Source organism: Stomoxys calcitrans, chromosome 5 (assembly GCF_963082655.1).
Source record: "Stomoxys calcitrans chromosome 5, idStoCalc2.1, whole genome shotgun sequence".
Taxonomy (NCBI): domain Eukaryota; kingdom Metazoa; phylum Arthropoda; class Insecta; order Diptera; family Muscidae; genus Stomoxys; species Stomoxys calcitrans.
In genome coordinates this window covers 40,383,588-40,405,602 of record NC_081556.1, presented here as the reverse complement: position 1 = coordinate 40,405,602, position 22,015 = coordinate 40,383,588, and the positions used below count along the sequence as shown (strand labels likewise).

At 39.1% G+C, this 22,015-nt stretch overlaps 2 protein-coding genes across 2 annotated transcripts; one reads left to right on the top strand and one right to left on the bottom strand.

The window, feature by feature from the left end:
* Positions 1-314: 314 nt before the first annotated feature.
* Positions 315-12,976, top strand: LOC106080916 (venom serine protease). The gene is made up of 6 exons (XM_013242521.2): positions 315-422; positions 7,611-7,828; positions 7,897-8,224; positions 8,290-8,388; positions 12,290-12,458; positions 12,519-12,976. The coding sequence occupies exons 1-6, from the start codon at positions 344-346 to the stop codon at positions 12,907-12,909; spliced, it is 1,284 nt and encodes a 427-aa protein (XP_013097975.2). The 5' UTR covers positions 315-343; the 3' UTR covers positions 12,910-12,976.
* Positions 12,977-13,405: 429 nt separating this feature from the next.
* Positions 13,406-15,876, bottom strand: LOC131997877 (uncharacterized). The gene is made up of 2 exons (XM_059369735.1): positions 13,654-15,876; positions 13,406-13,465 (listed from the first exon to the last, which is right to left on the bottom strand). The coding sequence occupies exons 1-2, from the start codon at positions 15,874-15,876 to the stop codon at positions 13,406-13,408; spliced, it is 2,283 nt and encodes a 760-aa protein (XP_059225718.1).
* Between the last annotated feature and the right edge of the window lie 6,139 nt (positions 15,877-22,015).

Genomic DNA, 22,015 nt, shown 5'->3' with positions numbered 1-22,015 from the left:
GCAAAAAAACTTTCCTTTACAACTTTCAAATATTTTGAACTGTCATTTTTCCCCTAGTGTATAATTGTCATATCTCTCGCGATATATAGCTAATGAAGCCCACCGAAATCTCTGCAAGTGTTAACAAATCATAAACTTTGTTCTTTTTTTTGTACAGGCCATCATCTTAGCCAACCATTGATGGTAAATTTCGCCATTTCTTCATATCACACATTTACAACAACAAAACACAATTAAAAAAAAATATAACACAAATTAAAGCAAATATTTGTTAAACATTTGCGTACAGCTATAACAGCTCATCAGTCGTATCTAGGAGAAAAAATAAACACTGTTTAATAAAATGCTTGCTCCAGTTCAAAAACAATTGTCATTTGACAAAATGTCGTCGAGCGGTTTAAAACAAATGCGGTGTTTAAATGGTAACGAAAACAAAAAAACATAAAACAAAAGTTAAGAAAAACGCAAAAAAAAAGTATTTTAGAGGGTGTTTTTAAAGAATTTCAAACAACGAAATGAAAAGTAAAACCAACAATTATAGAATGGATAATTGTGACAAAGTAGTGAATCAAAGAATTTCTGCTTAAAAAAGTGAACATGAAGAATTGTAAAAAAAATTTAAATCTAAAATTTTGTGAGGCCTTGCATGCAAGGGAAAAAATATATTCAATGCCCCTTAAAATATGCAAGAAATAATGAGCATGTTTCGAAATCCAAAGGATATAAGATTTTGTTTAAAACAACAAGGCGAAACTTGCTAAGTTCGGCTGTGGCGATCGTTTGATGCCAAACACCATGGACTTAGTAATCACCCTAGTTTATTATAACTCCAACACTATATCCAAATCTGGGCTGGGTGGCTGCCTCATACTTAACCTGTGTACATACAGGTTAAGTATAAGGCAGCCACTGTGGCTATCATATGTAAGGCGATGACAGAACGGATAGTAGATGTTAGAGTGGAGGCCACCGTAGAGCAGAGGTTCGAATTCTGGCGAGAACATCATAAAAAATTTTCAGCGGTGGTTATCCCTTCCTAATGCTGGCGACTTTTGTGAGGTGCTATGCCATTCATAGAAGCCACTCCTCCCCAAAAAGATGTCGCACTGCGGCACGCAATTCGAACTCACGGCTATGAACAACAGGTCGCTTACCATTGATCTTGAAACTTAAATCGGACAGCACTCATTGATATGTAAGAAGTTTGTCACTGTTTCTTAATGGAATTTTTATGGACAAATTGCATTTTGGTAGAATGAAGAGAGAAGAGAAGCAAGTCACATCATCGCAATAGCAGAGGTTTCGGTTAGGATACCTGAGACGACACTTGAGGTTAAGTGCGAGACACTTCTGCCAGCGGCACAGTCTTGCATTGACGGAACTCTGATAATGACGTCTGGATATTCATGTCATTGATGGATTAAAGCTAAGGACAGTTCTTTATTGAGGACCCAAAAACTGAAATTTTTTTTCGTCTGGCTTGCCATAATATGGGCCTGCAGGCGATGATCCAGGCGATCATGGAATGCGTGTGAAAGTAAACACCATATCACCAGTAGGAACCGATGAAGTCAGTTGTGAACATTTTTACGGACAGCGGACCAGGACGGTAAAGTCACAAACGCTCTTGGGGTGTAAGAAGGAGATAACCGCCGTATGTAATGATGGCACGATCAGCAGCATTTGAGTGCCGGGCCATAGCGGAATAAGGTGGAATGAAAGACCGTCTGTTGACAGATGACGGCTATCTGTAAACCTTTCTGTCCGACTGTAAACCAGTGAAACAGTGGGAGAAAATCGAAAAAAAAACTACTAAAAATATGCCATTTGAGAACGTATGGAGATAACACTTTGAAATGGTTAAAGCTAAGGTGTTATCGAGATTATGTGCAAAATTTCAAGGTCCTAGGAGTTCCAGGTGTCTGTTGACAGGCCCCAAAGTTGGTCACCATGGAATTTCGAAAAATTGTTCGGGCTGCCAAATCTTTATTTGTGGTCCGATTATCAAAATTCTTTTTTTTTGCTGGACAGTTCTCAAGAATCCCTTAAAAAAAAGCAAATTTACTAAAAACGCCGATTTTGCAACCATCTTTGCTCAAAAGGGGTATTTTGAAGGTTTTTGTAAATAAATCGGGCAGAATTTATTTTTAAGGACACTTTTATCTGCAAAATTCAAAAAGAATTGCTAAGATATCTCTTTTTGTGTTTTTTTAGAATTTTTCTTAGAAATCTCGATAATGCAAATTCAAATTTTGCCCATGAACATTCCACTAAGGAACAGGGGCAAACTTCTCACATATCAATGAGTGCAGTCCGATTCAAATTTAGTCTCAATGATAAGGGGCCTCCTTTTTATAGCCGAGTCCGAACGGCGTGCCGCAGTGCGACACCTGTTTTGGAGAGAAGTTTTACATGGCATAGTACCTCACAAAATGTTGCCAGCATTAGGAGGGGAAAACCACCGCTGAAATTTTTTTCTGATGGTCTCGCCAGGGTTCGAACCCAGGCGTTCAGCGTCATAGGCGGACATGCTAACCTCTGCGCTACGGTGGCCTCGATAATACCTCAGCTTTAACCACTTCAAAATTCAAGGAGATATCTCCACCCATTCTCACACGGCATATTTTTTACAGGTTTTTTTCTCGATTTTCTTCCACTGTGCAACGGTTGGTAGGACGACGACAAGTCTTATGGGGGTTCCGGCTTGTAAGAAGACGAAACTATTACTAAGAGGAGCCAGGAAGAAGCTTAGGACTGCGAGCGAACTTATACGAGGGCTGCTATATAAGTTTCTGGCCTAATAATGGCAATGCAAATATTTATCATCAAAAATGGTTTAATTGCTATAGCAAGATTGATACACTTTTAAATGCGAAACACTTTTCCACTCCCATTTAAACACCTTCAAAACATGGTTTTTTACAACCTTCAGCAGCATCTTCTGGCGACGAAAATCATTGACCACACATTTTTATCTTAATATGCGGCTAGATAAAGATATCATTGGATGCCAAGTCCGGGCTTTACGCCGGATGGCCCATCAATTCGATGTTTAGGCCGGTCAAAAAGGCGCTGGTTTGAGGCGATGTGTAAGAGCTGGCTTTATCATGGTGAATAATGGTTCGCCTTTACTTTTTTTGTTTTTCGAATTTCTCCCAAGACGTTGCTCAAGCGAAACAGTCGCCACATGACAAAATTTGCCGAAGTAACAGATGACCATTTGCTTCGAAATGCTTCTTCCATGAAAAATTTTCTTGGGATTTGGCTCAACTTCAAAGAACCACATGGTCGATTGTTGATTTGTTTCGGGATCAAGCGCCCGAAATGATTGGTCACCTGTGGTGTTCTTATAAACGTATTTTGAAGCACCGCTATCGTATTTGTATCTCTTTGGAGATACTTTTCGGATTTAGAGCGCACAACAAGTCGATTGCTGGCCTAGGTGAATGTCGTTAGTGACATAGGACTGTTTAGAATCCGCATCATAACCTAACCCAACCTAGGAAGCGATCGAGTCGCGTTAGCTGATTAGATCTCAAGGGCTTCTAAACTACCGACTGCGGACCATGCCACAATGCTATTGGTTTTGTTGGCTCGAACGACTCATGGCCATCTTTAGAAAGGTTTGCCATTAAGTATGTCGAATGATCCAAATGAAAATTATATTCCACTTGTCTTATCAAAATAGACGTCGAATAACGACATTCAATGTGATCACCTGTGCCAAGAAATAGATGCCCATTCTCACATCAGTTCATATGGCCTTCCTGCTTTTATGACCACCGCCAGTGTCTGGTTTCATGGCATTTTCCCCCCAAGGTAACAACCAGAGTGGCAGAGCAGATTGAAGGCTCCTCGTTTTGCACGGTGAATGAGGATGCCCCCACTACGAGGAGATGTAGCAACTCGCCAGACATTTCCATTGCATCCCCTGATCTCCTGAGTGACGTATCCTGGCAAGCCGTCATCTTTTTGGGGTCAGACCACTTCCCCATAATTCTCACCATCGAGCGAATACTCGACTGCAAAACCTCTGAGCGCCAGACGTTTATCAATCAGAAGAAACCCGATTCGATTGGCTTCAAAGAGTACATCAATCGCCGCTTCAGTGAACTGACATCCACCTCTGATGTGCTAGTTGCCGAGAGGAAATTCCGAGACATCATTAACGCAGCAGCCGCTCGCTTTATACCAGTCGGTCGAATACCCCAAGTGCGGCCCAATTTCCCGGCACAGGCAGTGGTACTCGCAGACGAGCGTGATGGGATTCGTTGTACAAACCCCCCTAAACCCCAGAATCAACGATCTGAATCTGGAAATAAACAGGGTAGTCAACGAACATAGGTGGAATTTATGGCTGGAACACTTAGAGCAATGTAACTGAGGCACTGCTTTATGCAAGCTGTAGTCTACTGTTAAGTCACTCTCGAACCCCAGTAGATGGGATGGACTGATCCGCGAGATGCGCCAGGTTGTACAACCGTCAATTTATTGTGCATCCCGAGAGTGACAGGGCAAAGAGGAGGACCATTCGCCGTATTCGTGGTCTTCGACCCCATTGACAGCCATCACAATTTACCGTGGGGAAAGTTACGAATGTCATCCATGGCGCCAAACTGTCTAAGGTGTTTGGTCCCCAACGGAATCTCTTCACTGATGCTGAAGAATCTGGATTTATCTGGAGTTAAGTACCTTACTGCTGTCCTCAACCTGTCTTTGAACACTCTTACAGTTCCCGATGTCTGGAAAATGGGCAAAGTGATCTCGCTACTGAAGCCTGGAAAGGAACCGAGTCTGGGGAAGTCGTAGAGACCAATCTCCCTTCTCTCACAAGTAGCAAAAACGCTTGAGGCGTTACTCCTCCCAAGCCTCGTAGGAGAATTTCTATTCGACGAGCATCAGCATGTATTTCGAAGACTGCATAGCACAAGAACTGCTTTGCATGCCATCACCGCACACATTTGCCGTGTCTTCAATCAGCCCAGGCCATAAAATAGAACGGTCCTCGTGGCACTGGACCTATTGAAGGCATTCGACAAACTGTTTGAAGACATCGCTAACACGTCGCTCCAGCCAGGCCTTAAACACTGAGTCGCGAATTATCTGTATGACCGCCAGTCATTTGTGGAATTTAGGAATAAGAAGTCGAAGCACCGTAGAGTAAAACAGGGAGTTCCCCAAGGCAGGGTGATATCTCCTTCATTGTTTAACCTCTACCCATCCTCCATTCCACCCCCCTCCCCCCCGACGGCATGGAGATCGTATCATATACGGACGATTGTACGATCATGGCATTAGGTCCCCCATCCATTGTTAACATCTGCGATAGCTTGAGCGTCTACCTCGACGAACTTGCCTCATATTTCGCTGTAAGAAATCCGAAGATATTTGCCACCAAATCTTCAGCCACATTGTTTACTACAAATAAGCGTGAGGTGAATGACGAGCTGACTGTAATGGCCAATGAAGAAAAGATTCCCACCATCAAGTGTCCCCAAATACTTGGCGTCACATTTGACAGCTCTTACACATTCTCCCCACATGCCACAGCAATTTGCAATAAAATCAAAAGTAGAAACAAGGTCCTCAAGTCACTTGCCGGCAGCACTTGGGGTGCGGACAAACAAACCTTGGTGACCACGTACAAAGCAATTGGCCGATCTGTGGTAAGTTATACAACGCCAGTGTGGACTCGCTAGCTCTGTGGCATTCAGCGGAATAATACTCAGATCTGTCAGAATGTCGCCTTCCAAACTGCGATGGGCTGTCTCCTCAGTTCTCAGGAGACAAAGATCGACTACCAGTGCGAAGACATAACCACATGCTGTCTAAGCAATAACTTTTGGGCTGTTATCGCAGAGACCATCCAAATCATCAGAGGCCTTAAGGTAGATTTATATGATCTAGAGCGTGAGGTTCAGCGCTACAAGAGAGAGAACCTCTAGATCAAGCGAGTCTAGACAACATTCATGCAGACACGGTAGCAAATGCGGTAAATAGCTACCGGGTGAATGTAGTCCTTGGAGAACGATCGCCTCCCATTACACCTGAAGAAATTAACCTCCCCCGGCAAACCAGAGTAACTTCTGGCTCATTTACGATATGGCAGATGTGGCTGCCTCAACTCCCATCAAGTAAGGATTGATGCCGACATGCAAGATATATGTCCCGATTGTGACCAGTGACCATACGATACATGTCACCGGTTTAACTGACCAGCCAAGCCCACTCGACTGAGACCCAGATCCCTGTGAACGACCCCCATCTTAGTCGCAGAGTTCCTGGATTTTGACACTCAACAGAATCAAGTTGACAAAGGATAGAACGCAAAAAACTGCTACAACAACAACAACCAATAGTTTTGAAAACTTTTCTTACCATATCCTAATTTCCTTCTTTACTTTAGATTGCTATCTTCATCTCTATGGAACCATTTTCCTATTCTATAGACTTCAGTCTGATGTTTCACTATTTGGAAAATTGCATGTTTAGGCTATTCGAGAAATCTGGCCATGAAGTGTTTAATACTCTGGACAAGATTTGCGGAATTCGTGAAATTGTGGGGAATCCTTTGTTGGCAGTTCGTTGTAGGTTTTTACATAGGGCTACTGGCCCAACCCCTATGACGAATACTGGTATTAGGGCTTCTTTAGAGGAGACCGGGGCAATGAATAAATCGTACAAGTTTTAACTTGACCTCACCCATGCTCGATAGCCATTGTCTCGTTAACAATCCAGTGAAGTACATGATGATGAGAAGATCGGAAAGGTTTAGCTAGTCAACCAATAATGGGGTTCGCTTCACTTTTTTTAGGCCTCGAGAAAAGTTTCGGGTATACCCCAAAGAGGACAACTTTCTAAATCGAATTTTTGATCATGAACACTTAAGTGTTAACAACACAAAATATATATTCTATATATTCCCAAGCAGTTTAATAATTATTATCGTTTTTATTATGCCGTACTGTCAATATTTAAACAGTTTGATATGCCATAAAGATAAAATAATTTTTAAAATTTTTGCACAAACATTTAGTAAGAGGTCTTCTTCGGTATAACCCACAATCGCTAATAAAACAATAAGACGAAGAATTACACTTTTGGCGAAGAGGAAATCTTCTCATATATAATAAACTCTTCATATGAATCATTACCAAGAATACCACACTTTATGACATGTTGTCACGTATATAAAAAAAAAAGTTATAAAAATGTTAAATGGTACTCATGTTTTAACATTAAAACGTTTTATCTATAATCGTAAATCAGCAATGGTGAGAGTGAAAGCAGTGAAATTAAAGCACACGTTTTTCATATTTAGAGGCTTTATTACTGGTATAAGCTTTCATAAAGAAGAACAACATGATGATAAATTTTAAATAAAAATTAAGTAAAATATTGTTTTTGTTATTCAGAAATCCCAATTTAAGTATTGGTACTTTGGAGATTCATATAAAGAGACATAGAAATAATTAAAGGAAAATATAATAACTTATCTCATCTGACTCATTTAAGACGAAAATCCGAAATGAGAAATGAATTACATTGAAAACATGCATAAAATTTGACTATTTTTTATCATTTTCTTACCATCGAATCTTCCTCAATAGCCGTTTATCTACTGGTCGCAATTTTCTCTCTAAGCCCTGCCACGACATTGGCTCAATTCACTGGATGTGACCATACATTTAATATCAACCCAGGCTACTCGTACCTAGAGTCACCGTATTATCCCACAGAATATCCCGAAGGCACATCATGTCGTTATAAATTTGTTGCTCCTCTCGATCATGAGATTGGTGTCAAATGCAATATAAGTTTAGCTATGGTGAGTCATAAAACAGAATGAAATTCTTCTTACATCTAAAACATAATATTTAAACCACTATCTCGTAGGGCAACAATGTATGTACTACAGAAAATTTCTATTTTGCACAAGATGGCGATGAATATTTGCGTGGCTCAAAACAATATTGTGGCAAAGGTAATTTTGTGGATAAATCCGTATTTCGCTCTGTAGTGTTCGCCTATATATCAACTGCTAAGAAGCGCCCAACGGGTACATTTCGATGTGAGATGTATGTGACGCCACAGAAATGTGATTGTGGTTGGTCTGTGAATACGAAAATAGTCAATGGCCAGGAAACAGATATTAATGAATATCCTGGCATAGTGGCCCTTAAGACTCATCCAGATAATCCGCCCTTCTGTGCAGGAACCATAAGTAAGGAATACGGCTAAACAATTTAAAAGAAAATTATCTAATATTCAACTTTTGTATATTTGTAGTTGCTCACGATTATGTTTTAACGGCTGCTCATTGCACGGAACAAGCACCAAATCCATCTAGTTATGTGATTCAGGCCGGTGATCATAATTTGGCAAGTAGTAAGTCATGCATAACTATGTTTCTTTACCAAAATAATACCCTATACCACAGTAGTGGTAGTAGTGGATATAAACACCAGTTGGATCAATTTTATAGCATGAGATTTACCATTTTATGGCACATATGAGCAAATTTATACTATTTTTAGCTTCCGGAATTAAAATTTTGAGTATTTCATCAATATCCCTAACAATTTAAAAACTCACCACACCTTTGCAAAATTCACCACACCCTAAAAATTGCTAATTTAAACAATATCTGTCCTAAAAACAATGCATTTACTACTTTGGATAGGTTTAATAAACTAAGGATCCTTTTTAGTGGCTCACCTAGCTGCATCAATATTTTTCCATACCAAAACAAAAAGCACCAACATAAAATCAATTTTTTCTAGAGCTTTACTATTTTATTGTACATGTGAGCATATTATCACTATTTCTCGCTTCAATTACAAAAAAAAATAATTTTTAATGAAAATTCCCCACAAATTAGAAATTCACCATACTTTTTCCAAACTCACCACACCTCAAAAATTGCTTATTTTAATCAAATCTCTCATAAAAATAATAGATTTATTATCTACTTTAACAAAGCAACCGTTTTTATAGCTCACCTCACTGGGATCGTTAGAAAAACATTCATTGTGTTTTTATTTCTGACTATTCTAAATATCATTGTGCTTAACATTGAATCGGTTTGACATGAGAAAAGTATCTCCTGTTTCTTAATGGAATGTTCGTGGGCATTGTATCTCATACTGGCACATTGTTCTTGTTATACACATTGTACATTCTTTTTGATTATTAAAAACCATAAATTACAACTAAAATCCAAGACTTCTTAGAAAGCCATGATCTCTTTTTTATTCATGATACCTTAAAAACTACTCCATCTGAATTCAACTATCTACCGTTTTAAAATTTCAGTTCGCTGTAAAATGCATAATAAATGTATAATATAAAAAACACAACTGTACCCAAAAACACTCCTTTAAGGAGGATACTTCTCTTCCATCGGTGAGTCAATGATTTGTTATGCGTATCTGTATTGGAAAATACTTTAGGCTTGTGGCGAGAGCGTCGCTCGCCTTATGCCGGACTCCATTATCAACTGTACCGGCTAAAAACCCAACCTGTATCATCCCTGGGGATTAATTCCACCTCGGAGCCGCTTTCGCACCATGTCTGGTGATTTTCCATATCATCTTTGTAGTGTATGCATACTTGTTCGGCGTATCTCATCACCTCCTCCGAGTTTTTGACTTCCAGCATCGTCTGGACTATTGAAACGTCGCTAAACGCTTTGTGTCTTTCAACCCAGCGCTTACAGTAGAAGAACGTGTGTCCCACATCGTCTGCAAATTCTAGCTCCTCATATATGGACCTGCTTGAGGAGCATGCTATTCAGATATTTCCGGAAACAACCATGGCGGTGAAGTAATAGTTGACATCGCAGAAGCTTTCTATCTCCCCATATTAGCGTTCACCTGACCCGATTCTCATTTGTCCACTTTGTTGCCATCGCTCGATATATCGATGTAGTATGGACCATGTATAATCCGTTGGAATCTCGCTTTGTTCTCTCTGGGTGTCGCACTTCGGGGGATAGAGCCTGGCACGCTACATGGCCTTTAGTTTTATTGGCCCCATTCCGGCTATTACAAGGGCTGTGAGCTGCGCCCAAACTGGTAGGATAATATGACCCTAAGAGCCTCCATCCTCTGAACCGAGAGCAAGGATTTCGCTCTGGGCTATTTTTTCTCCTTAGGAGTAGCAACTCCGTCTTCTGCATCGCAAGCTATAAGCCATGGAATTCCAGCCAGTACTTTGCCCTTAGCATCACCTCCCGAAGTTTGCGCTCTGCACCTTACTTGTCTCTTGCCGTGATGTCTGCGTCATGGAGAGATGGCGTCAACATATCCTACTAGAAAGGTTCAAAGATACGGCCCAAGTATGGAGCCTTGCGACGCTCCTGACCTCAAATTCACACCTTCCATCCTGAGAGTTATAAAAAAGTACCCTGTTATGCAAGTAACTTATCATTATTCTCATCAGATACCGGTATATTTCAGTTCTCTCTGAATGCTTGGAGAACGTCAGACCATCTGAGGCTATTGAATGCGTTCTTCTAAGAGTGGTTTTTTATCTAGCCTTCTCTACTATTTTCAGCACATCTCTTGAACTCGGATCGTGAACATTCCTGCCCAGAAGCCATGTTGTCTCATTGAGAGTTCACCTCCCTCAATCATGGCGTCCAGAAGCCGTGGCTTTATAAAAAAGCTTAAAAAGCTTGCCGACCGTATCCAGTATACAGAGTGACCTGTATGAGGATGGAGATGTTGGATCAACTTTACCCTTGCATATGAGCACCATCTCTTCCATACCTCCGGAAAAACACCTTCAAATAGGCACCGCTTCAACATTCCTAGAATATATTTTGGTCTGTTTTCGGGCTGCAACATTCCTCCTCTGTCGTAAACGGGCTTATGTTGGTAATTGGCTCTTCATAAAATTCATCGGGTGATGAGTGTGTGGATGGACAATATAGTCCATTGTTCTTCTGTCCATCACCAATGTTGGGCTTTATGCGCCGAGTTTTTCCATTACTATTTTGTATTTGAGGCCCCAAGGATTTCGGTTAATGTCTTCTCTTAAATCCTCCCACTTTTCTTTCTTACTCCTATCTATTACGGCAGCGAGTAACTTTTTTGCCTTCTTATACTGGGCTTGTTCTGTCTCAACCGTGCTTTTACGGGGAGCTTTCGTATATTTGTGTCTTATTTTAATGCAGTTGTTTCGTTGCTCAGCTACAGCGTCATTTCACCCGTGTACTGTGGTTCTATTTCCTCTAGGATTTTAAGATAAATTTCCGCACTTCAAAGCATACAGGTATTTAGCGGAACATACTCTTCTGCCAAGAAGACATGTGTATAACTCATATGTGCTTCTAAATAGAACCACTTCCTTTTCAGAAGGACTTAAGTTTTGGTTTTAATGTCAGTTTTTTCGCCGGGTAGAATACAATCTACTCGAAGAGTGTGCCTTGGACTATTAAAACTTCTAATCGTTATAGCCAAGTCATCAGCACAACCGCTTTTACACCACTTTCTTTCAGAGACGATTGTATATTTTTTATTGATATTAAACCTTCCAGGGAAGTCCTTTTAGTGACATATTTCTGTATATATATATATATATATATATATATATACACCATGTGTTGCAATAAAATAGTTAACCACACCACACTTTTTTCAAAATTCACCACACAGTTAAAATGGCTTATTCTTTGTCCCACATTCGTTAACCAATTAGACAAGATCAGTTTAATTCACACCGTCACTTTTTCAAAACTCACCACACTTTTTCAAAACTCACCACACTTTTTCAAAATTCACCACTCCCTCAAAATTGCTTATTCTTTGTCCTACATTAATTTACCAATTAAACTAGATCAGTTCTTATTGAAAAATGCAACATTTATGATATGACAAATTCACCACACTTCAAAAGCTACATATACGTTACATTTTTATACTTTTGACAGTTCAAGGTATATGTTCTAATAGTAATGTTCTTGCGCTTGAATATATTTTTGAAAACTTTTGAAATTGTCAATTTTTAAAACTCGGTGTTGTGAGTTTCGCAAATTCACCACACCTTTAAAATGGATTGTATGTGCTTAAATCTATTTATATTTTATAATGAAGACAATTTCGGTTTTAACGAAAAACCACACAACAGCGATAATACGAAGTTTTTCTCCAGTTTTAAGATGTTTTTGTTTTTGATACCTTTCAATTGAGAAATTTTCAAATTAATACACCAAGATTTTTAAACTAAATTTTAATTTTAATTAATAAACATTGCTATTATATTGAATCATATTTCTTTACCCTAGATTATGAGACCAAATATGCAGCCACTTATTATGTTGCTCAGATTATACAACATCCCTCTTATAGCAGTAGACCAACCATCAATAATGATATTGCATTACTAAGAACCACGACACCAATTGAGTGGACTCGGGGTGTGGGTCCAATGTGTCTGCCGCCTCAATTTACAAGGTAATGATTTCCATATAAATCCTTATAAACAATCCTATAACCATTTTTTCATTCCTTTAGTCCTGATGATTACACTTTCACTTATGTAGATATTGTTGGATGGGGTACCACTTCATTTGCTGGCCCTATTTCAGACTCCCTGCAGAAGGCAACCGTATTGGTTACAGATAATGCTTCATGCGCCAAAACATATAACGATACCACAATTTATCCCAGTCAACTTTGTACCTATGATTATTTGGGTACTAGCAAAGATTCCTGTCAATATGATTCTGGTGGTCCGGTCATAAGACGTAGTTCCCGTCAATATCTTTTGGGTTGCATAAGTTTTGGCAAATTCTGTGGCCAAGGAGGATATGCAACAGGAGTAAACACACGCATATCAACATATTTATCATGGATATATCAGAATACCGGTTACACAACATGTAATGTAAATGAGTCGGGATAACCATTTGAAAAATTTTATTATTCGAAGGAAAATAAACTTTAAAATAAATATTCAAAAAACAAAATAATTTACACTGGAAAGTTTGGTGTTTTAAGGACTGTTTGCAATTCATATACATTGTTTGTTTGTTTGTTTGTTTATTGATACCAGACATCACAAGATAAAAATCTTATAAGTGACGATGCCGGTTTAAGGAATGGATTACATCGAATATGTGTTAAGAAAAATATAAATAAAAAAGTAATTATATTATAAAATTTATCATTAGAGAATTTTTTTAGGAATTATACTTTAAATATAGTGTTTGAAGATTGTTTTCTTGAAAAGAGTAGCATTACTTATGGTTTGGATGTTGGATGGCAAATTGTTCCAAAGACGAATACTGTTGATTAAAAATTGTTTTTCAGAGTTTGAGGTTCGGAAGCGTGGTAGAATGATTTTTAGTCCTCTGCCAGATCGAGCAAAATGGAGATGATCATAAAGATATTTTGGCTGCTTAAGATAGATTATTTTTTGCAGTAAAATAACGCATTTCGCTTTGAGGAGGTTTTCGAAACTAATGTCGAATATTTTGTGGGCGAATTGAGAAATTCGGTCTCTCCTTTTCTTATTAAATATGTAGCGAGCAATGTTATTGTAGCTTACTTTTAGTTTGTTGAAGTCTCTCGAATCACAATTTGCGAAAATTTCACATCCATAAAGTAGAGTAGGTATAAGGTAAGATTTCGCTAAAAGCATACGTACTTGAAAAGGTGTAGAAGTCCGCACAGACCACAAACTTCGCAGCATTCCTTGAACTTTACCAACAGCTTTGTTTATATGATTAGTCCAAGTCAGTTTGGAATTGAATATTACACCAAGGTTGCAGGATGTATCAACAGTTTCTATTACCGAGTTGTTCAAAGTAGCTCTTACAGGAGGAATCTGGGTGGTTGATCGTTTTAAAATTTTCATCAGTTTAGTTTTTGACGGATTTAGACAGAGACTATTTTTACTCGCCCAGTTCTGGATTTCATTCAGATCGCAATTAATATTATTTATACATGATTGTACGCAATTTGGTTTAGCGCTGGAGAAAAGCTGAACATCGTCAGCGTACATTTGCACATTACAATGCATTGGAATATCAGGTAGATCATTTATGTATACAGAAAAAAGTAAGGGACCAAGGATAGAGCCCTGCGGAACACCTCTAGGTACATCAAGTGCCGCAGATGTTGTATCACCGACATTGACGGATTGACGGCGTCCGGTAATGTATGATGAAATCAGTTTACAGGCCGGTTTGGAGAAAAAGAAAAGTCTGTCAAGCTTCGAGATAAGAATATCATGGTTCACTGTGTCAAAGGCTTTACTGTGGTCCAGTAAAACCAGAAATGATACCATATTATTATCCATATTTTGTCTCAATTCTTCCACAACGTCAATTAATACAGTAGAGCAGTTTCTTTTTGTTCGAAAACCAGATTGTCTATCATTCAAAAGACCTCTGAAACTCAGGAAGGCATCTATTTGAGTATTTATAATACGTTCCAAAGCTTTAGAGAAAAACGGCAGGATAGCAATCGGACGGAACTCTGAATTCTGTTTGGGTATCGGTATAGTTTTTGCCAATTTCCAGTCTGTTGGGAACGTTGACTTTGTAAGAATGTTGTTATAAATGTGTGTGACAAATGGAAGTATTTTCGGCAGTACCAATTTGGCAAATCTAGGATGTATGCCATCAGATCCCATTGCGTCAGACTTTATGGTTGCAAAACTTTGTAAGACTTCTTCGGGACTAACACATCTAAACGAGAATGTGTCTTCAATCTGTGCTGTAGAAATATTAGAATAAGTGTTTGTGCCAGGGTCCACAGTATTTATTTTCAAAAAGTTTTCATTTATCTCATCTAGGTCAGAGATAGAAAGACAATCAGTGTTGGTATTGGATTTCGATCCAATTCCGATGTTCCTTATTTCTTTCCATTTTCGCTTACTATCAATTGCATTTTCGAATTTCCTTTTATAGTACTGCTTTTTGGACTCGTTAGTCTTTTTGAGCACATCTCTTCTAGCGGATTTAAACGTGTCATACAGTGTAGGCAGTCTATAACGTTTCCATCTTTTATATGCCAAATTTCGAACGCTGATCAAGTGCTTGATTTCAGGAGTAAACCATGGCTGTTGTTTTCTGTTAGTATAAATGACTTTGACAGGAACGCATGTGTCGTAAATTGAGCAAAGGTTATGATTTAGGAAGGAAACTTGTTCGTCAACACCTTCCATATAGAAAATCTCTTCCCAAGGTACTTCATCTAAACTTTGATGCAGAAGTGGCCAGTCAATGTTTTTGAAGTCGCGATATGTCGATGTACAAACAGTGGGATTAATTTCGAAGTGGTATGTGACGAAAAGCAAATCATGCTTGGAGAATGCGGGGGCATCTAGCTGATTGTAGAGAGATATTTTGGACAAATGGCTGACAAAGAACATATCTAGCAGACTCGCGTTACTTCTTGTTAAGTGAGTTGGTGCGGAATCATTCACAGGAAGTAGCCCTAGGGTTTGCATTGAGTCGGCAAGACAGCGCTCAACAAGCAAGTTGCTATTAAAATCACCAGCTACGATTATATTGTCGTACTCGATGGAAATTATATCAATAGTTTCTATTAATTCTTCAAAATCTATTGATGAATTTGGTCTGTAGACGCAACCCAGCAGTAATCTTTTCTTGTCATCAGATAAAAGTTCCAGAAATAAGTATTCAATGCGGGAAGAGCGGTTTGACATACATTTGAGAGAGCAGCTTAAACCATGTTTGATATATATAGCTACCCCGCCGCCATGAGTATGACGATCCGCTCTAAACAGTTTGTATCCCGTAACATGAAAAATGCTGCTATCGATTTCAGGATGAAACCACGTTTCAGATATACAAATGGCGTCGATGTCGGAGTTAATAAATGTATCGCGAAACTCATCCATTTTGTTATTAAGACTTTGGGCATTTATGTGCACCAGTTTTAGGCCTGTTTTTTGTTTTGATAGTATTCGTATCATGCATTTTAAGTTGTCTTTGGAACATTGTTTTGCTCTATCTAATATTATAGGAAAAATAAGTAATGCTACAAAGGTTTGTATAGTTACTTAGGACTACAATGTGAAATTTACTTAAAGTAAGTGGTGTAACATTTATTTTTTCTATGCAGGAAATCAGTGAGTAACAATTTATGTAAATAATAATAAAAAGTTCGAATAATTTATATATTGAGTCATGAAATATTTTAATTTTGATCATTATTATTGCTGGAATATTCTGCTGGCATGTTGATTGGTTCAGGACCGCCGCGAAAAAGATTGATTAATTTGCTGGTACTATCAACCATGATAGGTGGCTCATCTTTTGTTCTTTTGACATATACGAGTCCACGGAGACTAAATGTTGACTCGATGCATTTTTGCCGTTTTAGTTTAAGTGCATTTTGAAGTATTTTGTAGTTATAACTGGTAAGATTTTCGTTTACATAGATATGTTTATCGGAATCATATCCCACATGTTGTAGTTGCAATGCAGTTTTATGACTTTTTTTGAACTGCGATATATTTTTTAAAATAAAGTTTTTATCAGAGGGTGATGTTAGATTCACCATGATTGTTTCTGGAGTGTCTCTATTTTTATTAACATTGCAGACTCGATAAATTGCTCTGATGGTTGGAGTAGCAATGTTTAGATTGTTGCAAAGAGTGTCAAAAATTTGAAATAGATTTTCGTTATTTGTATAAGGGATACCGTTTATCCGAAGGTCACTCGCAACGTGTAAATTTTCGTGTTTTTGTTGTTGAACTTTTAGTTTTTCGATTTCATGTTTTAATACACCTATATCCTGGTTCATGTTTTCAATTTTGTCTGCCACTGTTTCAATTTTCTCAACACGATTGGTTATATTAGAAAGCTTTTCTGATAGCTTACCAATGTCTTTTCTAAATTCATCCATGCTCTTATCTATAACACTTAAGAGTCTAGATTCACTCTCGAGTATCAATGCTTTGATAAGCTCAGATTGTTTCTCGAACCGTTTATCTATGAGTTGAACAATACGTTGAGGAGAGTCATAATTAGACAAGCGAGGAGTTTTGCATACGTTCTCATCAGAGTAAGATCCACGGCCTTCTCTCCACCTTTTTGGCGCCATAACCAACTTATCTGTGGTGAGCGTGTTTTCACTGTTTATTGTTGTTATTTCAATTACTGGTACTTGCTCAGAGTGTGCCATGCTAAGAGATATTTATTTATTTTTTCGGTTTGTGTTTTTTTTTTTTTTTTTTGTTTTTGTTTTGTTGTCACTTAAGAATTTGCACTGAATGTTAATTGGTTCTTTATATTTTCAAGCGCAGACACTCACGAGAATTTAGATAAAGAGCACAGAGAGATGTTCAAATTTATCTAGTTTGATGTATATGTACTTGTAGCAAACAAGTTGTTTTGTTTATTTTATTTTGTTTTGTTTATTTGTATCGACGGTGTTTGACTGTTTTTCTGTTATTTTAGGTATCACAGTGAATTTGTTATGGCAATCTTTGGTTGTCGGTAGATTGAAATGGGTTTAAACTGATGTTTCTATTAAAACTTCAAGGAGGTAATTGAAACACGTCCGTTCTCTTGCGTATATACTGATGCTGATGCTGTTGTAATAACGCAAATACAAAAAGTTTGTCCGGGAAATTTTTTGAAACATAATTTTTCCTTCAAATGATTGGGATTTCATTAGCAGACATCAAATTATAAACACAAAAAGCAGAACATGTAACGCAATTCTGTGGACATGGCATTATCCCAGCCTTTTTAAAAGTATTTGGCTTATTCACAAAGCACCCTTTTATTGTCCCATATCTTTTCCATGATTTCTCGGATACCACATATTAAACAGTAGTTCCTTTCTTCATATCCTAAGTGTGTTCGTGTTCTTAAATAAATTGTTACTGGAAGTCGTTCGCGTCCTTTATTTACCAGCAGAAGAGAGCGAGGAAAATTTGTAATTGAGGGCTTAAAAATTTCTACTGGAGTTTTTTTTGCAGCATCGAACAGCTGTTTTATGAAAACCAGAATTTCTTTGCAAATAAATAACAAAACAGAATAAAGACTTTCTCTTAGGTTAGGTAAGGTTGAATGGATAGCCCACCATAGGTGAGTTCACTAGGAGAACAGTTTGGTCCATTCTGATACCCCATAACGAAAGGGAAAAGAAAGAAGATGTGATTCCTCCGACTAAATTCAGAATTTATGCGCGAGTGAAAAAAATAACTGGAGGAATGGAGAATCAGAGCGGGGGGTAAAAAACGCCCATCCCCACGTAAGCACGGCCCGGAGTGTATGGCACACACCGTCGGAAACATCCCGTTCCGTCAACAAATCTCAGTAGACCTCCCAGAGGTACGTTCGCAAGTTCACCCATATCGCAGAAGAATCAGCTCTCCAGAAAGGACAGCTCGATTCCCTGCAGACCCGGACATGAACATGGCAAGTGTTCGATAGTCTCCACCTCATTCTTGTCGAGGGAACTCCTGCAGAAGTCATTATGCGGCATTCCCATTCGCACCGCCATGTGGCCTATGGCAATGTCCGGTTATGACCCCTGTTAAGGTACTTATCGACCTGTTATCGAATGCCATTAACTCCCTCGTCCTCCTCCTGTCGATGACAGGCCGTAGCGCCCAAGCGATCCGGCAACCATCCGCCGAATCCCATCTCGGCAGCTCTGGCCATTTCTTCTACTGTGTTCAAAAGCTCGATAATGGAATTGCCCTCATATCCGGGAACGCATGTCAGCATTACATAGTGGACTTGGAGCCTTTCCAGGGACACTACACAATCCGCAACCCACCTCAACGTTACCGTCCTCGATCTCAAGGCTTTGAGCACCACCATACTGTCGACATAAACCTGAGTTTTGAGGACGACATATCCCTTACCAGAATTTTTCTTGCGGCTACAGTAAAGGCACAGACCTCTTCCTGAAAAACTATACACTCGCCCAGCAGTCTCAGTGACACACCGATATTGAGTGCGTCGGAGTAAAACGCCAAACGAAACCAAACCCAATGGGCTGTATATCCAGCATTGCTTCCAGACCTGCCAGCGGCGCGGATTTCAATGCCCATATGACCCTGACGCAGGCCAGTCTCTTGACCTTCTCGAATTCCCTTGTACGAGTTTTCCTCTCCACGGCCTTTCACCATACCAAACCAGTGCTCCATAGGCCAGTACTGGTATCACGATGGCCGTATACATGCAATAACTCATTTTGGGGGTTACCCGCACTTCTCACTGAACATCCTCCTGCAGGAGTAAGAAGCGCACAGTGCCTTTCGGCCTCTCTCCTCGGTATTCCTCTTCCAAGACAGCTTCGAATAGAGGACTATGGCAGGCTACAGGGTGATCCCATCCAAGGAAGGGAGTCTTATTTTCGCTATATTGTATCTAAGCGTGAAGAACATCAACTCCGTTTTCCTTGGGTTGATCTCAAAACCATTTCTGGTAGCCCATTCCTGACAATCCCCTCAGTGACCCTTTCATGATCTCGCTGATCGTCGACAGAAACCTGCCTCGGACCAAAACGACGTTGTCCGCATAAGCGATTATCTTCGGACCACCCCCGCCGATATCCGTCAGGATTTCATTTATCACGACGTTCCATAGAATCGGCGAGAACACCCCTCCCTGAGACGTTCCTTTGTTCACCCGCTTTCTGACCACACTATCTCCCAGGTACGCATTGATAATCCTGCCATAGAGGTCAACCAGTCTTTCCATTGTTTTAAGCAAAAGTGATGACAGACTATGAGGCTTATAATCCTTCGTCGTGCTGTGGTTTATTTTTTCCCATTTAAACCAGAGCAGGGTGACTCCAAGGGACTCCTGCAGCAGCACCGGGATAAAACGGTCAGGTCTGGCCTATATTAAATGGCCGTAAAGTGGAAACTGCCCACACTATCTTCTACTCGTCAACGATGAGGTCATCCATCAATGACGCATACGTAGATATTGCGATATATTGATCACCGACATCTTCTTGGCCTCCCGGGAAATGCGTCTTCATCAAAAGTTCCACCGTCTCCTGACCACTCTCGGTTTAAATCCCCTCTTGCCTCTTCAGGAAGATAGGCATACTAGGATCCTTCGAGAGCACTTTGCGCAACCTAGATGTGCTTACCAATTCTTAAGCCCCGACATCGTGACACACTATCTTCTTCTCATCAACGAAGTCCCCGATCAGGTCATCCCCCAAGGCCACATATGTAAGCATTGCGATATATTGATCACCGACATCCTCCTGACCTACCGGGAAATGCGTCTCCATCAAAAGTTCCACCGTCTTCTCACCACCCTCGTTTAAGTCCCTCTTCAGGGAGCTAGGCATGTTAGGATCCTTCGAGAGCACTTTGCGCAACCTAGATGTCTCACTAGTGCTTTCCAATTCTTAAGCCCCGACATCGCGACAAGATTGTTACCTCCCGCGGGTGTAGAGACTGCTCTTAATCTCTTGCCAATTTTTTGGGCAACTTTTTACCGGAAATGTACGCAAACAGACCTCTTATCCAACTTTTTGATGATCTTTGGGATCATTTAAAAGTGAGATAAGAACTGCATAGGGGATTTTTTTATTATACATAAATCATCCGTGCATATCATAAGTCATATTACAAAACCTTTAAGTCCTGTAGCGCCTTGTGATCTTCGCCTTGTAAAAGAACTTGATGCAAGCCATTCTTACAATAGCTTTTTTAGAACAATCATTCATCGTTTGCCACTAGGTTTGGTTCTTACGCATTTAAACGTTTGCAATTGTTCTTTCACAAAGGATGTGATTCATTATACTGTTTCTTCAAAGTTCCACCTTAATTTGTAACTTACAATATCAATTTGGTAATTACCCACTTTTACTTAACACTTCTTAACATCCAACTTTTAGTTAACGTTATATTGAGGTAATCAAGAAATATGTAAACATTGGCATATAAATCATGCACAAATATTAAGCAAGTCTTTTTCACGGTACAGATAAGAACTATGTCGTTTAAACAGTAAGTCGTAAATGCACTAAATAAAAATTTCTTCTTTGTGGCACTCCCAAATGTAATTCAATCAGTTTTGTGAATAAACCTGTGGAAAGATGGTATTGGCTAATTTTTTGCGCTTACATTTATTTGTTTTCTTTGTAATATTTTGTTGTGACAATTCTTTGGCTCAGCAATGTCCTCAAGCAGAATATCATATATTAAATGAACAACAACTGCTAAACATAACTTCACCAAATTATCCCAATCCTTATCCGAAAGGAACAAATTGCCGTTATCGTATTGTTGCTCCAATGGATTATATAGTTGTAGTTAATTGTATATTTGAAGTGGTGAGTACTTAGATGTAATGTAACCATAATATCATGATGCCATGTATATATTATTTAAGGTAGAAATTTTATTACAATTAGTGGTGAGGTTTATAATACCTACTACTTTGCAAAATAGACATGCACAATATATTATTGTCTCTCATCTGATAAAGTTTACACTATAATAGCTAGAATTAGTAGATGGCCGATTGAACTCCACGTAAATAACGAGGTATGTCGGTGCCTGATCAAATAACTCTGCAGAGTCTCTAGAGTTTCACTGCTAAGGCCATTGAAATGCGGTCCACGATAACATAGGATAGCAACAACATATTTCTACTCCTGCTCCTGAGGTATCCTGTATGAACTAAATTTTCAAAGTAAGTTCGATTACAGAAGGACATGAAAACGTAACCTAGCTATATAGCAATTTTTGCACGTTTTGGCCTCCAGAAGGTCAGAGAGTTAAATTGGTTCCTCTGTATCTCACCCTTTATTACAGAAACGGACCAATAATGACTTGCGAAGGCTATAATTTCCTCTACAAAAAACTGGATCACTTGGAATAGCTCAAATCAATAGTTCAAAATTTGTGAAATTATTTCCACATTTTTTTATATCGATCACTATATGACACACCGCTTCGTTTGAATGATTTTTTTCACGCTTATTTTTCTTCGGTCTTAATACCCTCAGGACACTGTTTAACTTTCGGCTATCAGATCAATTGCTAC

Bases quoted from the DNA above. Each gene is read 5' to 3' on its own strand.
- LOC106080916 (XM_013242521.2), top strand. From the start codon at position 344: ATGCTTGCTCCAGTTCAAAAACAATTGTCATTTGACAAAATGTCGTCG. The intron at 423-7,610 runs GTAACGAAAACA...CTTCCTCAATAG, and splicing joins ACAAATGCGGTGTTTAAATG to CCGTTTATCTACTGGTCGCA. The intron at 12,459-12,518 runs GTAATGATTTCC...TCATTCCTTTAG, and splicing joins CTGCCGCCTCAATTTACAAG to TCCTGATGATTACACTTTCA.
- LOC131997877 (XM_059369735.1), bottom strand. From the start codon at position 15,876: ATGGATGAGTTTCGCGATACATTTATTAACTCCGACATCGACGCCATT. The intron at 13,466-13,653 runs GTACGTATGCTT...ATTCGACATTAG, and splicing joins GGACTTCTACACCTTTTCAA to TTTCGAAAACCTCCTCAAAG.